The 18910-nt window shown below is 39.6% G+C and overlaps 1 protein-coding gene across 1 annotated transcript; it reads right to left on the bottom strand.

Moving 5' to 3' along the window:
- Positions 1-2794: 2794 nt before the first annotated feature.
- On the bottom strand, positions 2795-17902 carry LOC126818144 (thrombospondin-4). Its single transcript, XM_050545362.1, has 15 exons — positions 17456-17902; positions 14311-14472; positions 13487-13701; positions 11278-11530; positions 10495-10629; positions 9598-9765; positions 8065-8288; positions 7635-7775; positions 6950-7027; positions 6559-6714; positions 5443-5547; positions 4769-4876; positions 4195-4363; positions 3395-3445; positions 2795-2799 (listed from the first exon to the last, which is right to left on the bottom strand). Exons 1-15 carry the CDS (start codon positions 17556-17558, stop codon positions 2795-2797), a joined length of 2073 nt encoding a protein of 690 aa, XP_050401319.1. The 5' UTR covers positions 17559-17902.
- Between the last annotated feature and the right edge of the window lie 1008 nt (positions 17903-18910).

The raw sequence follows: 18910 nt of genomic DNA, 5'->3' as shown, positions 1-18910 counted from the left end.
TGTCTTTGTAAGACCCTCCATCCTGCACCACGGACATGGGGGAAACCACGTACGCGTTTCCACCCTCATTTCCGCCGGCGAAAAAGTCAGTGGTCTAATGGAAATTTAACCGCCAAAGAGTACATGGAAAACGGACATAACAAAATGAAATGAAATGAAATGGAGTTTAACGTCCTACTGTTCTGCTCCTAACCTGGGCTAATGAAGACGGGCATACGCAATACAGTGTGCAATGAGGGAAATTTTGCCCGGACAGCGGCACTACGGCCTACTCTTATATCGAATTCCAACTGCCAAGGGATCTTTTACGTGCACGCCAATGTGTACACGGGACCTCGGTTTTTCGTCCCATCCGAACGACTAGACAGCTTTCCTTGTCAGCCCCTCCGTCCTGCATCACTGACAAGGGAGAACCACGCCGGAAAATCTGGATGAACTTTCTCGGCCAATGCAAAACGGACATAACATTTGAGAATAGAACTGTAAAGGTATAAGAGGAAGTTCGTACTATTTATATCGACTTGATCTTGATTTTTGACCAGTGGGCAGTTGTCCAGTTCATCAACTATAGAATCATTATCATCATCTTCATCACAAATATCACCTAAAACAAACAACAATAACAATCAAACAACAAAATACACATGTCAACAAACAACAATTATACACACCAACACAGGGTCCTTAAGAGGAAATAAATACACTAGTATTGATTCACTAGCAGGGAGAGAGAGAGAGAGAGAGAGAGAGAGAGAGAGAGAGAGATGGGGTTTAACTTCCACTCGACACAAACTAGGTCATTTCGGGACTAACATATGGTTCGTTCAATTTTATTTCAATAATTCGCTTGCGCGTAGGGGCTTTAGCAGTGGGAGGAAAACGGAGAACCCGGAGAAAACCCACGAGGTTGGACAGGCGGCCATACTTCTTGTCACGTACAACCGGGGAATCGAAACCCCGCCAGTTGACTCAATGACAGACCTTATGATACAAAGCGCACGTGCTACCCATTCGGCCATCTAACCCCTCCGATTCACTAGCAGATTGCGATAAAGCGTAAAACTTTTGTACATACATATACTTATATAAGCTTCAAAGGAACAAAAAGAAATTCATGCATAATTGCCCATTTCAATTTTGAACTTTGATATTCATAGACCCCATAGAATTTTATGGACCCTGGGGCGGCGCACCGAGTATACTCCCCACTAGTGGGGCCTGAACCAACAAAACAACAAAATACACATGTCAACAAGTTACGTGAATCATTAAACCACGTGCATATATTCCAAAAACAGTAATCTGGACTTTGAAACGAAATATGACCAATTTTACTTCAGTCCACAGACTTTCTAAATTGAGGTTTGTACGATTGACTTGAGTCTTGACATCATTAGTGTATCATACAGCCACAAGTAGAGGGGTTCAATCAGTACATTGATCCGGGGGCTATGACGCCCCAGGGTGCCCATGAGGCCCAGGGTGTCCATGACTCCCCAGGGTGCCCATAACGCCCCAGGTCACCCATAAATATATAGTTAATGTTTTTACGACGATATGGGCGGTATTCGATACTCTACTGTGTGACCGATGGGGAAAAATCTGGGTTAATCCCGTACATAAGAATTATCTCGGTAACCCTGGCATCACATGTGATTTGGATGAAATATATTCCAAATTATTATATCTTACCTCTGCCATCTTTATCTGTATCAACCTGGTCAGCATTGGCTTTCGTTCTACAATTATCTATATTATCCTGTACGCCATCTTTATCTCTGTAATTATAACCATACGATATCAACAACTATTTTACTACAGTTCTATCTTTTCTTTGTTGTGTACTCGACTTTTCGATTTTGTGTACACGACTTTTCTATACCGTGTACTCGACTTTTCTATTTTGTGTAATCGACTTTTCTATATTGTGTACTCGACATGTCTATACTGTGTAATCGACTTGTGTACTCGACTTTTTTTTATATTGTGTACTCGACTTTCAATACCGTGTACTCGACTTTTCTATATTGTGTACTCGACTTTTCTATTTTGTGTAATCGACTTTTCTATATTGTGTACTCGACTTGTCTATATTGTGTAATCGACTTGTGTACTCGACTTTTCTATATTGTGTACTCGACTTTTCTATATCGTGTACTCGACTTTTCTATATTGTGTACTCGACTTTTCTATACTGTGTACTCGACTTTTCTATATTGTGTACTCGACTTTTCTATATTGTGTACTCGACTTGTCTATATTGTGTAATCGACTTGTCTATATTGTGTAATCGACTTGTGTACTCGACTTTTTTATATTGTGTACTCGACTTTTCAATACCGTGTACTCGACTTTTCTATATTGTGTACTCGACTTTTCTATATTGTGTACTCGACTTGTCTATATTGTGTAATCGACTTGTCTATATTGTGTAATCGACTTGTGTACTCGACTTTTTTATATTGTGTACTCGACTTTTCAATACCGTGTACTCGACTTTTCTATATTGTGTACTCGACTTTTCTATATTGTGTACTCGAATTTCCTATATTGTGTACTCGACTTTTCTATATTGTGTACTCGACTTTTCTATATTGTGTACTCGACTTTTCTATACTGTGTACTCGACTTTTCTATATTGTGTACTCGACTTTTCTATATTGTGTACTCGACTTTTCTATATTGTGTACTCGACTTTTCTATATTGTGTGAGCTCGATTTTATTACTTTTATTTTGAAAACTTACATATCAGCATCGGTGTCACACAAATCACCAATCAAATCATTGTCAGTATCAAACTAAAATATAGAAACATGTATTGTTATATTAATCTGATTATAATAATATTTACCTTGTCCTTCGGAAGATAAAACAATCCACGGTTCGGCAACTACACATTGATAAATTTTATAGTTTGAATTCAAAGAATAAAAGCTCCCCGTCCCCTCAACCTTCGCACGCGTAACCATAGTCCGACTGGGTATAGTGGATATATAGTTTGTAGTTGGAATTCAAACACCACCTTGCAGTATAGCAAAAAAATAGGCGTATGAACAAAATGAGGGCAGAGTACTCTATAATTTCACCCCAGGGTGCCAGCACCATACGGGTCTAATCGTCGCCGACTTTAGGTTCCTCTCTTCTCTTGAGAACGGAATCAGTCGTTCTAGGTGGAGTCGAATTCTCCGCTTCTTGTGGACAATTCGTTTGTGACTGCAATTAGACGGAGTTGTTCTGTAGACGGAGTCGGACCTGTCTTATATCTAAAAACGTATAAAATATATACCTGGTTTTCATTAGGAACATTAGGACAGTTATCACAAGCATCACCAACACCATCACCATCTGTATCTCTCTGATCATAATTTACCACTTTAATACAATTATCATTACCATTTAATATTCCTGTACAAATAAAACAATTATCATTACCATTTAATATTCCTGTTATATACAAATAAAACTAAATAAAATAGTATTGTGGAAGGACAGTTGATGTGGGAAATATCCACATTATTATTATTGTTATTATTATTTATATATTATTTACAAGCGTTCATATAGCGCCATTTCCACAAAAGTGCTTAATGAAGCTTTACAATCAACATAATATGATGTTAAAAAAAAAGACAAAACAAATATAGGATTAAAACATAGAAAGTGAATAATAAATATAAAAGTTGAGTAAAAGGAATTAATGTATAAAATATAGATATAATTATCGCAGAGATGATTAATTAAAACCCCTATTAAACAACACCAACACCGGGTTCTCCTTTTTAGTGAGCTAGCACCTTACACGCTGTGCCACCGCGGCTCCTGGTAGGTATTCAACCCGTTTAAAGTTTTTAACAACCAAATCTACCAGTTTGATCCTGTATCATTATCATCATCATCATCATCATCACGAAAACTTACCATCATTGCAGGACATCTTACCATTATCACCAGGGCAACTTTCTATCATCACCAGGACAACTTACCACCAGTATAATGAAAACTTAACATCATTTTAGGACAAATTACCATTATTTCAGGACAATTTACCATCATCAGCAGAACAACTTACCATCTTTATCATGGAAGGACAACTTACCATCATTATCATGAAAACGTACCATCATTTCAGGACAACCTACAATCTTCATTATTGCAGGACAACTTACCATCATTATCACTGCAGGACAACTTACCATCATTATCTATATCTGGATCACAATTATCGCCCAGACCATCTGTGTCCGTGTCTGATTGATCAGCATTAGGAACTGTAGGACAATTATCACAAGCATCGCCACGTTTATCAGGTTCACCTGGTTCAGAATCTATTTGATCAGGATTAGCTACCAATGGACAGTTATCCTAAATATAAATGGACAGATATTCGGGATCAAGTTTAGCTACTAATGGACAGCTATCGTAAATATAAACAATAACTTCAATGGACAGTCTTAACTATAAATGGACAATTATTCTAATGAAGAACAAACAATGGCTCCGGGGTCAATCTGATGACTTTCACTTCGCTTTTCGTTTTACATTCCAAATTTTATATCTTACCGAACTCGGTTCACTTAGCACCTCACAGGAGAGGCAGTTGCAGTCGGTACATCGCTCCGTGGGCCATGAAGCCCTATTGGACTCCCGGCCCTATCTCCGGTGCCCTACTCTGACTATACAGGGTAAAGTTAGGGGGCCAATATTCGTTTTGATTCGGCGGCCCCGGCATCATGTTCTTACATAAAAAAAAGTTACATATAGACTTACGGGGTTATTGACGATACCGTCATTATCCATGTCATCATCACAAGCATCACCAATCATATCGCCATCAGCATCTTCTTGGCCACTATTTGGTACAGTAACACAATTATCCTGCAATACATTTACATCATCAGTATTGAACCCTAACACGACCTTCCACTACAACCGGTCAGATCTTCATGTAGTGGAGGCCATCGAAAGTATAAAAAAAAAACGAAACGAAATATAGATCTGTATTTTAATCAGCCTGTGACAGGGGGGCTTACTTCCACATTTGTGACATTAGTCTTGGCACTTATATACATGGTGTGAGACAATTTCAACATGCTTATTCAACTTTTTAAAAGAGTGACACCTTGTCCTGTCATTAATAGACTTATCTACCATCTTGTGGACACTAAACGCCAATTAAAGCGTAACTAGCTACCACACCAAGACTGATGTATTCTGATAATTTTCAGATAATTTTCAAATGGTAAGACCATTTTATTTTGTGTATAGTCTGAAAGTTGATAGTTGCGGAATGCTGAATTTCGCAGAAAATCAAAAATCATAATCATAACTTCACCGGTTGACTCAATGACAGACCTTGTGATACAACGCCCTATTTGGCCATCCAACTCCCCACTACCGGGTATTGTATTTGTTAATTCAACCAAGAAATGGTTTAGCCTCACCTTCTTACAGCGTCTGTCGTTACAGGGTAAAGCTTCATCTGGTATACCATCTAAATCTGTGTCTTTAAAACACTTCTTACCATCACCAGCATACCCTACATTACACTGGAACAAAAACAAATAAAATCACCAGCATACCCTACATTACACTGGAACAAAAACAAATAAAATCACCAGCATACCCTACATTACACTGGAACAAAAACAAATAATATCACCAACATATCCTACATTACACTGGAACAAAAACAAATAAAATCACCAGCATACCCTACATTACACTAGAACAAAAACAAATAAAATCACCAGCATACCCTACATTACACTGGAACGAAACAAATAAAATCACCAGCATACCCTACATTACACTGGAACTGGCACACGCCAATGTGTACACGGGACCTCGGTTTTTCGTCCCATCCGAACGACTGGGTTAATAAAGATGGCCAAGATGAATATTTTCCTTATATAATTTATGGTTCGTGAATCGAATATAATAATAATTCAACTCAGCGAGCTTCTCGTGGGCGCTTTACATAAATACAACTTATATAAAATTACAACAATCACAACACATTAATCCATAAAAAAGACATAAACAAAAAACGGAGAACATTATTTAGTACACATGGTAAAAGTCTGACACAAACACAGTTGGAACCATTTTCAATCAGCTGTATATTTGATTAAACAGTTCAGTTTTGAGATACTTTTTAAAACCTTTAATATAATTTGCGCTTTTGGTTTCGTTTGATATTGAATTCAATAACTTCGGAGCACCGACGACGAAAGATCTATCACCGGAGTTGGTCTTTTGAAAAAGGCTTAATTAAGAGGTTGTCTGATTGTGATTGAAGGGTTACTGCAAGGGTTTATTGGTGTTGAGAAGATCTCTAAGGTATTGGGTTGAAGAATCGTCATTTAGAACAGAATACGTAATATATATGGTTTACTTTGAATTGATCAGTTCAGTTCCGTATTTAAAAATGATCGAAGCGGTCAACGCATTGTGGTAGGGATCTCTTAATCAGAATGCTAACACCAATACCGGGATCGAACCCTGGGCGTGCTGGTTAATTCACAGATCCACTGTGGCCCCGTCCTCAAACCACTTACCTGACAGACGTATCCATCAAATCCTCGTCTTCTTATACATTTAGCATTTTCAGAACATCTGGTAACACCATCGGGACACAGGATACCGGCTGGGGTACACCCAACTGTCTGATTCCCGGTAAAACCCTTAATACAATTACCGCATCTATAGGATCCCTGAAATGTAGATAACGACCCTTATAATCACAAGCAGACGTGAAATAGGCTTTCTGAATGTACCAACGGTAAAACGGGCGGGCATACGTCATACAGTGTGCTATGTTGGAAACTTAACTACTGACCCTAACTATTTAGCTGAAATACCTGTGTACTCCCCATAAACCCTACAAACAATAGTTGGTTATGAATTAAGAAAACAGGGTATATATTTAAATAAATGTAAATAACTTACTGGTGTATTGACACAGCGAGAATTAACAACACATCCACCATTTCTACCATCATTACATTCATTGATATCTTCACAGATCTAATCAAATAAACAAATACAAATCCAATTACAATTACAAATATAAACAAATACAATTACAAATATAAACAAATACAAATATATAAACATACATAAATACAAATATACATAAATACAAATAAACACAATTACAAATATAAACAAATGCAAACAAATACAAATAAACAAATACAGATATAAACAGATACAAATAAACAAATATAAACTAAATATAAATAAATATAAACTAAATATAAATATAAATAAATATAAACTAAATATAAATAAATATAAATAAATAAATATAAATATAAATATAAATAAATATAAATAAATATAAATAAATATAAACAAATATAAATATAAACAAATATAAATATAAACAAATACCCATACAAATTACACAAATCAGACCATAGTATCCAGTCCCAATTACACAGTCGTTGTTACCCATCTCCCTTGATAATATGTACTTTATACAGACCTATGAAAAGACACACATGATGTCCTCGGAATAACATGTACTTTATACAGACCTAGTACACACAATTGATGTCCTCGGAATAATATCAACATGTGTTTGGTGAGATTTTACTCGGTTGGGGCAGAAGTAATTTTGTAATTTTACCTGTTTTTGTGTTTTAGCGCTCTCTAAACCAACACCTTGTACAGGTGGGCTGGTATACCCAGGTGGACAGGACGTACAGGTAAAACCAGGTGATAAATTCTCACAGGTAGCTAGAGCATCACATGGTCGACTATATCGACACTGAAATAACAAATATTACAGTATCACGCGATCGACTATATCGACAGTAAAATAACAAATATTATAGGTAGCCAAGAGTATCATATTTAGCCAATGGCGGATGTAAGATATTTGATTGGGGGGGGGGGGCGGCGGTCCCAACAAACGAAAAGCTGAAATTTACACGTTTCATGGAGACAGTTAATAAGTGGAAAGGCACTCCCAACCTGAACCCGCCATTGGCTAAACTTCATTTCATTTTAATTTTCTATTCTGAAATATTGTTACAAGAATAGACATCTGTCCATACCTCATCGACATCTTCACAGTGGGTTCCATTTCCACTGTAACCGGTTGGACAGGGACCACAGCGGAATCCTTCAGGAACATCCTCACATCGAACTCCCGGGAAACAGGGTCTTGATGTACAGGTTTGTCTAAAAGGTGTACACCCCCCTCTAGTACCGTCACCAGTAAATCCGGCTGGACACGCGCCACACCGGAAACCTCTTCCAGTATCAACACATCGAACACCTATAAATACAGGTTTTATACATTTAAACTTCCTGTCGACGATATCACTCATGATGGAAGTGGACGTAAAACTCTAGGAACGGACGGACGTGTAAACTTAGTAATTGTTCCTCCAAACGATAAGAGCAATCTTATTAAAATACAGATTTATATTTCGTTTCGTTTTTTTATACTTTCGATGGCCTACACTACATGAAGATCTGACCAGTTGTAGTGGAAGGTCAGGCATTTAATTAACCAATCAGGGTTGATGTTTCTAGTGGGTTACCCACAGTTCCGTGCACCTCACACCAAAGAACTTGTCAGAACAGACCGTTTCATTGGCTAATCCCCCATTGGCTAATCATTCAGAACGCAGGTTATATAACAACTCTTCCAGATCCTAGTGGACACTGGTCCGCAGTGAATATTCGCGAGGCCGCGACAATCACTGATAAGGATGACACCGATGCAACTTAATGAGCCCCAAATATTAAGTTTTTGCCTCCGACAAATTAAATTCTAAAACATGAAAATTTGGGCGTATAAAAATAAATAAGACGTTTGAAGTATTTGTAGGTAAAAATATTTCCTGTCTTAGTGTAAATGGGTATTAAAATGAGTAAAAGGCGCCATTCTGCTCGAATCAGTAACGTCTTATGAAAACAATGCACGAGCCATTGAGCCAATGATTGACGCCGCGTGATATGACGTCATGTGTTGAAGGCAGTCATCTTTTACAGAGATATTAGAAGACTTTCATAATACTCTGTGAAACAGATTGATCCTAGTGTAGTAAAGACAAGTAAAACGAAATTTTGAACTATAAAAAACGAAACGAAATAGGATCTGTCTTTTAATCAGACTGACTATACTTGTCGAAACGTCGTGTTTTGAGAATAAAACTAGTGATTGTTACCAATAAAAATTGTGTTCTGTTTAATGAGTTTCCCAATGCTAACTGGGACAAGGGTCGTAACAACTAATTTGTTCTTTCATTCTGCAAGATGAACGCGGTGTTGTTTTGAAGAAGCACTAAACTCCATTCCAGGCGCGTTCATTCATCGAAATAACGTGGGAGCCACGGTGGCTAAGTGGGTAAGACACTGGCTCGCTAGTGTGGGACTCGCGAGTTCGATCCCTGCAAACTTGACGTTGTTTTCACCATGGACCCCCCCTGCTTAACATCTCGAACATGTACCTTTATTTGATTCCATGCCCCCAAAATGTACCGGGTTTCCGAGAAATGGTCATCCATGTTTTGCATACAGAAACACTCTTCGAACAAGTATTATTTGGTATAGAGACATATTGATACAGTAAATCTTACCTGGATAACAGGGTCTATCACTACAGGTGGTATAGCGGTTACATGTCACACCGTCACCATGGTAACCACGTGGACAGGAACCACACCGGAAGCCTTCCTCCGTGTCAATGCATCTCACCCCCTGAAAACATGGGTTCGACGAACAGCGACGTATGTTGGGTCGGTCACCTAAACAAACATATAACATTACACATCGCCATTTTTACAATTCTTAAAACCAGAAATAAAATGGAACTGTTATTTCAAGATGTTTGTGTTTTGTTTTTGTAGTTCTTTAGCAACACATGCAGTTAATAGAGAAAGTACGTATGTCACATTTAGAAGGTCATCATGTTACCAAGACGACATGTGGGTCTCTAGGGTGGTTGCTAGTTAACCAGACGAACAACTGACAGTGATATATATCGCTGTAATCTATACTGTCAAACAACATGCTAGTATGTTTTATCGACACAATCTGCATAAACAAATGGGCGGACTTGATAGCTCCGGGGCATCGGAGTAAATGGTTTTCTTGGGGTCTGAGGGATTGGATAAACGAATGGTTAGCGCGTGCTGTCATTGGGTCAACTGGCTTGGTTTCGATTCCCCGGTTGTACGTGACAAGGAGTAGGGTTGCCTGTCCAACCTCGTGGGTTTTCTCCGGGTCCTCCGATTTCCTCCGGTTTCCTCCCAATGCTAAAGACCCATATAAAGCGAATTATTGACATAAAATTGAACCATATGTTAGTCCCGAAATGTCCTAATTGGTGTCGAGTAGAAGTTATCCTCCCCCGCTCTCTCTCTCTCTCTCTCTCTCTTTTATTAAGAGGTCACTCCCGTTAAGCGGTCAGACATGAAATCTCCCGTCAGTGGCTGCTTAATACAGATTCTACTGTATATATGAAGAATACGAACCTCTACACATAGCACAATTAGCAATAGCCTCTCGTAATGCTTTCGTCTCTTGTACCTGTGACGTCATATGCTGTTTTAGTTCTCTCACGGTCCCCGTTAATGCGTTGACCGCTTCAATCATTTTTAAATACGGATCTGAAACAATTAATACAAGATTATATAATCCGTTTGGATTCACGAACAATAAAATATTTCAAGGAAATAGTTTTTCAATGGATAAACGTTATTCATCTTAGAATTCTGATTGGTTCTCTATCTATTAGGGTCGAGGACAAACTCGACATTTAATTGGCTCCAGACCGGAAGTACACCGACTTATTGTCATGAAGCTGTTGGCATGGTGCTCAATCTCGACCATACAATAATGCGATAGCCAGAGTCTTAATATGGTGAAATAAAACGGAATGAAATGAGGTTTAACGTCCTACTGTTCTGCGCCCACTGGGCTAATGAAGACGGGAATATGCCATACAGTGTGCTATGAGGTTAGTGCCGTGCCTGGAAAGTGGTCTTACCGTCCACTCTTTATTTGAATGCCAACTGACAATGGTTCTTTTACGTGCACGCTTAATTTGTTACCCAGTCGATCATATTGGACGTAAACTCGATGTTTATCCGTATGCACATTGACGCGCAGGTAAAAGACCCATTGACAAAGGAAATTCGAAGAGGGATAGGTGGACACGTCGCTGCACGACTACAATTCTCGCTTCTGTCGCTTTGAACATCAATATATGTTAGTCTCAACATGATCTCGGCTTTAAATATAGTTTTATTTCATACCTTGTCCATTGATAGTTCCAGTTGTATCCTCATTAACTATAGAAATCCTGGGTCGGGCAGTAGGACGAGGTTGACCACTTATATCCGGTATACTTCTCTGGGGTGAATATCTCTCTGATGCCCAGGCGGGTATTTCTAGTTTTGGTGCTTCCGTGGTTGTGGTAACCCGGTACGATTCTCGTCCACATCTCTGGGCCCTCAGTTGTGCCTCTAAAGATGAGCTCGTGTAGAATTGAAAATCTGGATGTTTTCTCTATAAAAATATATAGCATATAGATCAATCTGATTTAAACACAGATCCTATTTCGTTTCGTTTTTAATAGTTCAAAATTTCGTTTTACTTGTCTTTACTATACTAGGATCTGGAAGAGTTGTTATATAACCTGCGTTCTGGGTGATGTGAGGGATTGGCCAATGAAACGGTCTGTTGCAGCGAGTTCTTGGCGTGCGATGCACGGAACAGTGGATATCCTACTAGAACCATCAACGCTGATTGGTTAATCAATTATATGACGTTATAGGGTCAAAAGTTGCTCGTATGTCCTCTGATGCGACCTATCGCTACACCCGGTCAGATCTTCTTGTAGTGTTGGCCATTGAAAGTATAAAAAAAACGAAACGAAATATAAATCTGTATTCTAATCAGATTGGGATATCAATATCAAAGAGAAAAATGGTGTTAAACTTCCACTCGACACAATCTAATTCGCTTCCTCCTAGATTTCCTTAGTAGCGGGAGGAAATCAAAGGCCCCGGAGTAAACCCACGAGATTGGACAGGTGACCCAACTACCTATCACGTACATGTACAAGCAAAGAATCGAAACAGGGCCACTTTACTCAAAGGTAGATCTTATTATGTAAATAGCCCGTGTTAAACGGGTAGCGATACATTATTTTTTGACAGCAATTCAACTATTGCAAAGTCCTTTATATTGACTCAGTGTTTCCATCAAGGTCAATTATATAAAAATTGTTCATTTTTAATAAAAAAAGAAGTAACTTTTAATAAAATATGAATTGTTCTTTGAAAATAAAAATGTAGTTCCTTTTTTAATTGATCAATCAAATTAATGTAAAGCAATATCTGCTAAGGAGATATCGTAGTAGATTATGAAATTTATTACACAAGCCATATCTACTGTAGAATGTGTTATTGGGTGATAAACACAAATATATAGACGCCATTATTATTTAAGGATTGATAAAATACCATGGCAACTGAAGTTCAGTAAGAGACCATTGAACCCTTTTAACAAGAATATCATATTTCTCTAGAAACACAAAAATAACAGATTTACAAAAAACACACTGCACCAAGAATATGCATATACAGAGTGATTTTGATTAAAATATCAAGTCACGTGTTATATGAAACACGTGTGTAAAGTTTAGTTTTAAATTTAAACCATACACAACACAATATAGAGTTATGTGCGTACTTGTATTTCTTTATTTAAAGTAAATAAAACATGACTGGGTTTTATACACCTGCGTCCTATATACATTACGTTATTTATGGTGTAACTTCGATTACTATATTTTTATTTACTTCCCCTGTTTTGCTTCTAAAGGTCATGTTGTAACGGTTATATTACTTTACTTCATGTGTAAAGTGACCCGAGTTATGCTTAAACTCCGATAACTTTGTATACGTGACGTCAAAAGTGTCCAGGGTCGTGGAGTAACTCCGACAACGTTGTGTACGCAACGTCAAAAACTGTCTAAGGTCGTGGTGTAACTTCGATAACGTTGTGTACATACCGTCAAAACTGTCTAGGGTCATAGTGTAACTTCGATTACGTTGTATACGTAAAGTCAAAACTGTCTAGCGTCATAGCGTAACTTTGATTACGCTGTATACGTAACGTCAAACCTGTCTAGGGTCGTGATGTAACTTCGATTACGATGTATACGTAACGTCAAAAACTGTCTAGGGTCGAGGTGCAACTTCCATTACATTGTATACGTAACGTCAAAAACTGTCTAGGGTTGTGGTGTAACTTCCATTACATGTACACCAATAAACTAATGAAGGCCGACATACGCCATGTAGTGTAGACACCGTACCTTGTTCTGTACCAGTGACAAGTGGGAAACAACGCCGAAAAAGTGCGACGAACGTTTTCGGCCAACCCCGGGACTTAATACCGAATGGGCGAATCCCATTTCAACACCCAGTTGTTCTCGCGTTATAAAAAGTAACTTACCACTGTAACATTGCCTTGTAGTAATCTTCTAATGGGAATTTCTGTTTTATCTAACCCCAACCCTTCACAGTCGACAAACAGCCGGACGGAATTAGAGGGCATCTCGAGATCATGGAAGTGTAACAGGAATCTTTTGGTCGTACCCTGATGTAACGATCTAGTTGGAAACGTTAGTTGATATTCTCTACTGTCTTGTGTTCGTAATCGTAAAACAACTGAAATTATAAATAAAATATAAAAACAAATAAAATATATAAAAACAAATGAAAAAAAATAAAAAAAATATATAAAAAAAAAGAAAAATAATAATAAAAAATATATAAAAACAAATGAAAAATAATTAAAAAAAATATATATAAACAAATCCCCTCTCTCACCAAAAAAAATAAAAAATAAATAAAAAGAAATCCGCTCTCTCACGAAAAAAAAAAAGAAATAAAATAAAACAAAATAAAATGTCACTTTTTTTTTATGTGAACGTAACTTCGTTTTTTTCGTCCTATCCAAACGACTAGACACTGTTCCTTGTTAAGCCACCCGTCCTGTCCCCTGTCCCACCTATAAGGGGAAACAACGATGGAAGAAAAAAAAACATCCGGATATTTCTCGGTTAACAAGTGATGGGTAGTTACTCACTGAGACACCGTGACTCCCACCAAAATCAGGATGTTTTAATTTGAAACATTGGTCAGCTCATATTCTAAGAGTTAAGACACCCTGATCCAAGTGATGTTTAAATGTTAAAGTTTTCAAGCTGTGACATATGAGCAGGTTACATGAATCTATTGGTCATGTCAGTGCCAGCGAACTAGCTATATACATACCCTGTGGTTGTCTGAAGTCTACAGATATTTCAAACACCGTGTTGAGTCTGTTGCTGGTGGCTCGAACTAAAACAAATCGTCGTCTAGCACTCTGAGCTGTACTCATTTCACCAGCTAAAAATACTTCATTATATCTAGCAAACGCATCGGCAACATTTGTTACTGAAAAAAAAGAATAAAATATGACAACAATCGATAAGTAAACATTATGCCCTTAAAAGGAATCGCCTACTAAAATGACCTAGTTAGTGTGGACATACACCCCCACCCCTCTCTGCCACCTCTATATCTGTTTTTACCGTCCTCAGTGTTGTGAGGACGTCACCCCCTCCCTCTAGCTCGCCTTTCTGTCATTCTATACTCATCACTGTCTCTGTCACTCTGTCTCTATGTCTCTGTCCCCCACTCAAACACCCTTCTATCTACCTCTCTTTCTCCCCGCTCTCTCGCCCAGCCCCCTTCTCTCGCTCTCTCGCTCCTGTCCCATCCCTCACTCTTACTCTCTCGCCCACACCCCTATCTCTCACTCTCGCTCCCGCCCCATTCTCTCACTCTCTCGCCCCGTTACCATCTCTCGCTCTCTTGCCCCCGCCCCCTTCTCACTCTCTCGCCCCCGCCGCCTACTCTCACTCTCTCTCGCCCCCGCCGCCTACTCTCACTCTCTCTCGCCCCCGCCCCTTCTCACTCTCTCGCCCCCGCCGCCTACTCTCACTCTCTCTCGCCCTCGCCCCCTTCTCTCACTCTCCCTCAACCCCGCCTCCCTTCTCTCCAGTTATTCTACCTTACAGGTAAACACCACCAATTCTTTGTAAGAATGGTAAACCACAGGAAAGCTTTTAGGCACTTGAGCACCATCGAGCGCCTGAATCTGGACAGAGGAGAAATTTTGGAATTGAGCCCATTTCAGCTGAAATTCGCTCCCATTAATTTCCATGTTTTATTTCATATGGTCTGAAGTCAGTGTTCAATTGTTCATCTCATCCTCGTTATCCCATGGAAGTAGTCTCATTCCGTTCCACTTCACTTCACTAACCTCTAGGTTCATCCATGGGGGGGGGGGGGGACACGTGACACGTGACAAGGATCATAAGTTCTACCACTGAGTCAAGTAGCGTGGTTTCAATTCCCTAGTTTGTACGTGACAAGGAGTAGGATCGCCTGTCCAACCTTGTGTGTTTTCACCGGGTTGTCCGGTTTCATCTCACTGCTAAAGACCCTTACGGCAAATGAATTATTGATATAATATTGAACCATATGTTAGTTCCAAAATGACCTAGTTTGTATCGAGTGGACGCTAAACCCCATTCCTCTCCCTCTCTCTTTTTATTCTGTAACGACCTTAAAACCTTTCAATCAAATCAGCTACGATTGCCATTACTGTACTCCTAAATCGTCTGTTATGAATTTGTAAAGCTATATATATATATAATATTATTTCTGACCGCAGCTCCAAAGTCTGCACCTAATTTCCTATTAGTGTTAGGTTTTGATCTTGGTAACCCCACGACCTCCCACAGTTAGAGTCAACTTTAATGGAAATTTTTATCGTTTGGTCTGAGATCGACAATTTCCTAGACTAATATGTGGACATTGTTTCTTCATTTCCCCCTGAATTCGATTAGAATCAGTTGGAGTGTGTTAACGTGATATGGGGAGCTTTTAGGTCACATGGCAACGCCCCAATCTTATAATGTAGTTCTATCCTGTGTTTTAAAGATTTATAAATAAAATCGTTATATAATTTTATCAATGCGGAAACGAGACACAAACTAGGTCATTCCGGGACTAACATATGGTTCAATTTCATTTCAATAATTCGCTTGCGCGTAAGGGTCCTTAGCAGTGGGAGGAAACCGGAGCATCTGAAGAAAACCCACGAGGTTGGACAGGCGACCCTACTCCTTGTCACGTACAACCGAAGAATAGAAATCACACCAGTTGACTCAATGACAGACCTTATGATACAACACGCACGTGCTAACCATTCGGCCATCCACCCCCTCCACAGATCGTTATTTCAATCTGTGGAAGACGATTTCTTCAATACAAAGTTTGAGGAAGGAGATGAGGAACACTCTTCACCTCTAAAAATTAAGTCGAGAATATGTTTCAAACCATCACAGTTTCGTAATCTGGGCGGTTCGGTTGCCCTGGGCGGAAATTTTCAAAAGAAAAGAAAAGCTATAGCAATAAAAAAAAAGAAAGTGCGTCCGTCCTCCTCCCACATGCAAAATCCCGAAGATTCTACAGTTTTGCTGCAAAATGGGACAACGTAACATTTTTTCTGTGCTAGCAATTCTCGGGCTCAAGGACACAATACTAAGTCTTGCGTTGCCCAGGGCGCTGACATCCCACACTAAGCCACGAAAATGAAATGAAATGGGGTTTAAATTCCTACCGTTCTGCTCCGACTGGGCTAATGAAGACGGGAATACGCCATACAGTATGTTATGAGGGAACGTTTGCCTGGTCTACCCATACTTCAGATTCCATCTGGCAAGGGATCTTTTACGTGCACGCCAACGTGTTCATGGGGCTTATGTTTTTCGTACCATTCGAACGACAAGACACTGTTCAATGTCAGGCCCTCGGCCCTGCACCACTGACAAGGGTGAAGCGCACCAGAAAATTACAATGAACTTTCACGGCCAACACCGGGATCGAACACAAGATCCCCCAAGTTAGCGGACCAACGTTTTATTCACTGAGCAACGGCGGCTCTATAAGCCACGGAATAAACGTGTAACTGCGGTGGCTAAGTGGGTAAGACGCTGGCTCGCTAGCCTGGAGGTCGGGTGTTCATTCCCTGCATTGGCCGAGAAAGTTCATGAGGATTTTCCGGCGTGGTTTCCCCTTGTCAGTGATGCAGGACGTAGGGCCTGACAAGAACAGCTGGCTAGTCGTTCAGCTGGGACAAAAAACCGAGGTCCCATGTACAGATTGGCGTGCACGTAAAAGATCCCTTGGCAGTTGGAATTCGATATATGAGTAGACCGTAGCGCCGCTGCCCGGGCACAATTTCCCTCATAGCACACTGTATGGCGTATGTCCGTCTTCATTAGCCCAGTCCGGAGCAGAACAGTAGGACATCAAACCCCATTTCATTTCATTTAATTTTATAAACGTAGTAATAAAACAGATTTACCTTGTTGTCCTCTGGGAGCTCGAGTTCTTTGAGCTGAGCAAACATTAAACAATACTAATATCACAATAACAGGAATAACGACGGATAATAACTGACGCGTCATTGTCTCTCATCTATAATTCCAATATAATTATAAATAACTTTAAACAATTAATGTTTACTATATCTCCTTAATAATGTTAATATGTCTGAACACTTATCATTTTGAAATCAGACACTTCTTGAAAAGGATTACAACTTTTTGAAATCCAGAACTGCTTGTAAATAATTACAACTTTTTACACGTCTAAAAACTTAAATGATGACGTCACTGCTTAATTATCCGAGGCAATCACCTACACGTCATCGTGGAACCAGGAACTTGACTCTGCAAAAATGTCGTCTGAATGACGAAAACCAGAAGCTAACGAACAACCCAAGGACCAGAGACGCTGCAATACGACAAGTTGCCTGTCGAATAGGTCTTAAAAGTTTTACTGAAACTGATTCCACACTTCTACGGTAAACATACGTCACATTACTACACATTTCCTCTTGAATTTTGATTTGTGACAATCGAGTCTTGATCTGTTGGGGATTTAATCGGAAACCGATGTGTTTAAAGTGACATGCCACCAGGGTTCGAATTTTATAACTTGTAACGAGAGAGAGAGAGATAGAAGCGGGGTTTACCGTCCATTGGACACAAACTAGGTCATTTCGCTTGCGCGTAGGGATCTTTAGCAGTGGGAGGAAACAGGAGGACAGACGACCCTACTCCTTGTCACGTGCAATCAGGGGAATCGAAAACAATGACAGACCTTATGATATAACGCGCACGCGATAACCATTCTGCCATCGAATCCCCCGTAACTTGTAACAATGCTGGATTTAGAAGTAGAAATGAAATGAAATGGAATGGGGCTTAACGTCCTACTGTTCTGCTCCGACTGGGCTAATGACATGAAATGGGGTTTAACGTCCTACTGTTCGGCAGCGACTGGGCTAATGAAGACCGTCATACGCCATACAGTGTACTATAAGGAAAAGTTTTCTCGGACAGCGGCGCTACGGCCTACTCTTACATCGAATTCCAACTACTGCCCATGGTTCTATTAATCGCACGCCAACGAGTACGGTGGCCCCCGGGCTTTCGACCCATCCGAACGACTAAACACTGACCTTGCAACACCTTCCGCCCGGCACCAATGACAAGAGAAACCCACAATGGACAAATTTAGATCAAAAGAGGTCCACCCCCCCCCCTCCCCATACTCATGGCTAGTCGCCTGACTAACCTTGTAGGGTTCACCAGTTTCCTAAGACAGCCAGATGTACCTACGTGCAAACTATACCATGTGTTAGTCTCAAAATGACATATTGTGTTAATTTATTTTATAATAATGCGACAAAAGCTATACAGAGTAGCACCACTCTCTCTTTCTTTCTCTCTCTCTCTCTCTCTGTCTCTCCCCC

The sequence above is a fragment of the Patella vulgata genome, chromosome 4 (assembly GCF_932274485.2).
Source record: "Patella vulgata chromosome 4, xgPatVulg1.2, whole genome shotgun sequence".
Taxonomy (NCBI): domain Eukaryota; kingdom Metazoa; phylum Mollusca; class Gastropoda; family Patellidae; genus Patella; species Patella vulgata.
This window is presented reverse-complemented; position numbering and strand designations above follow the sequence as displayed.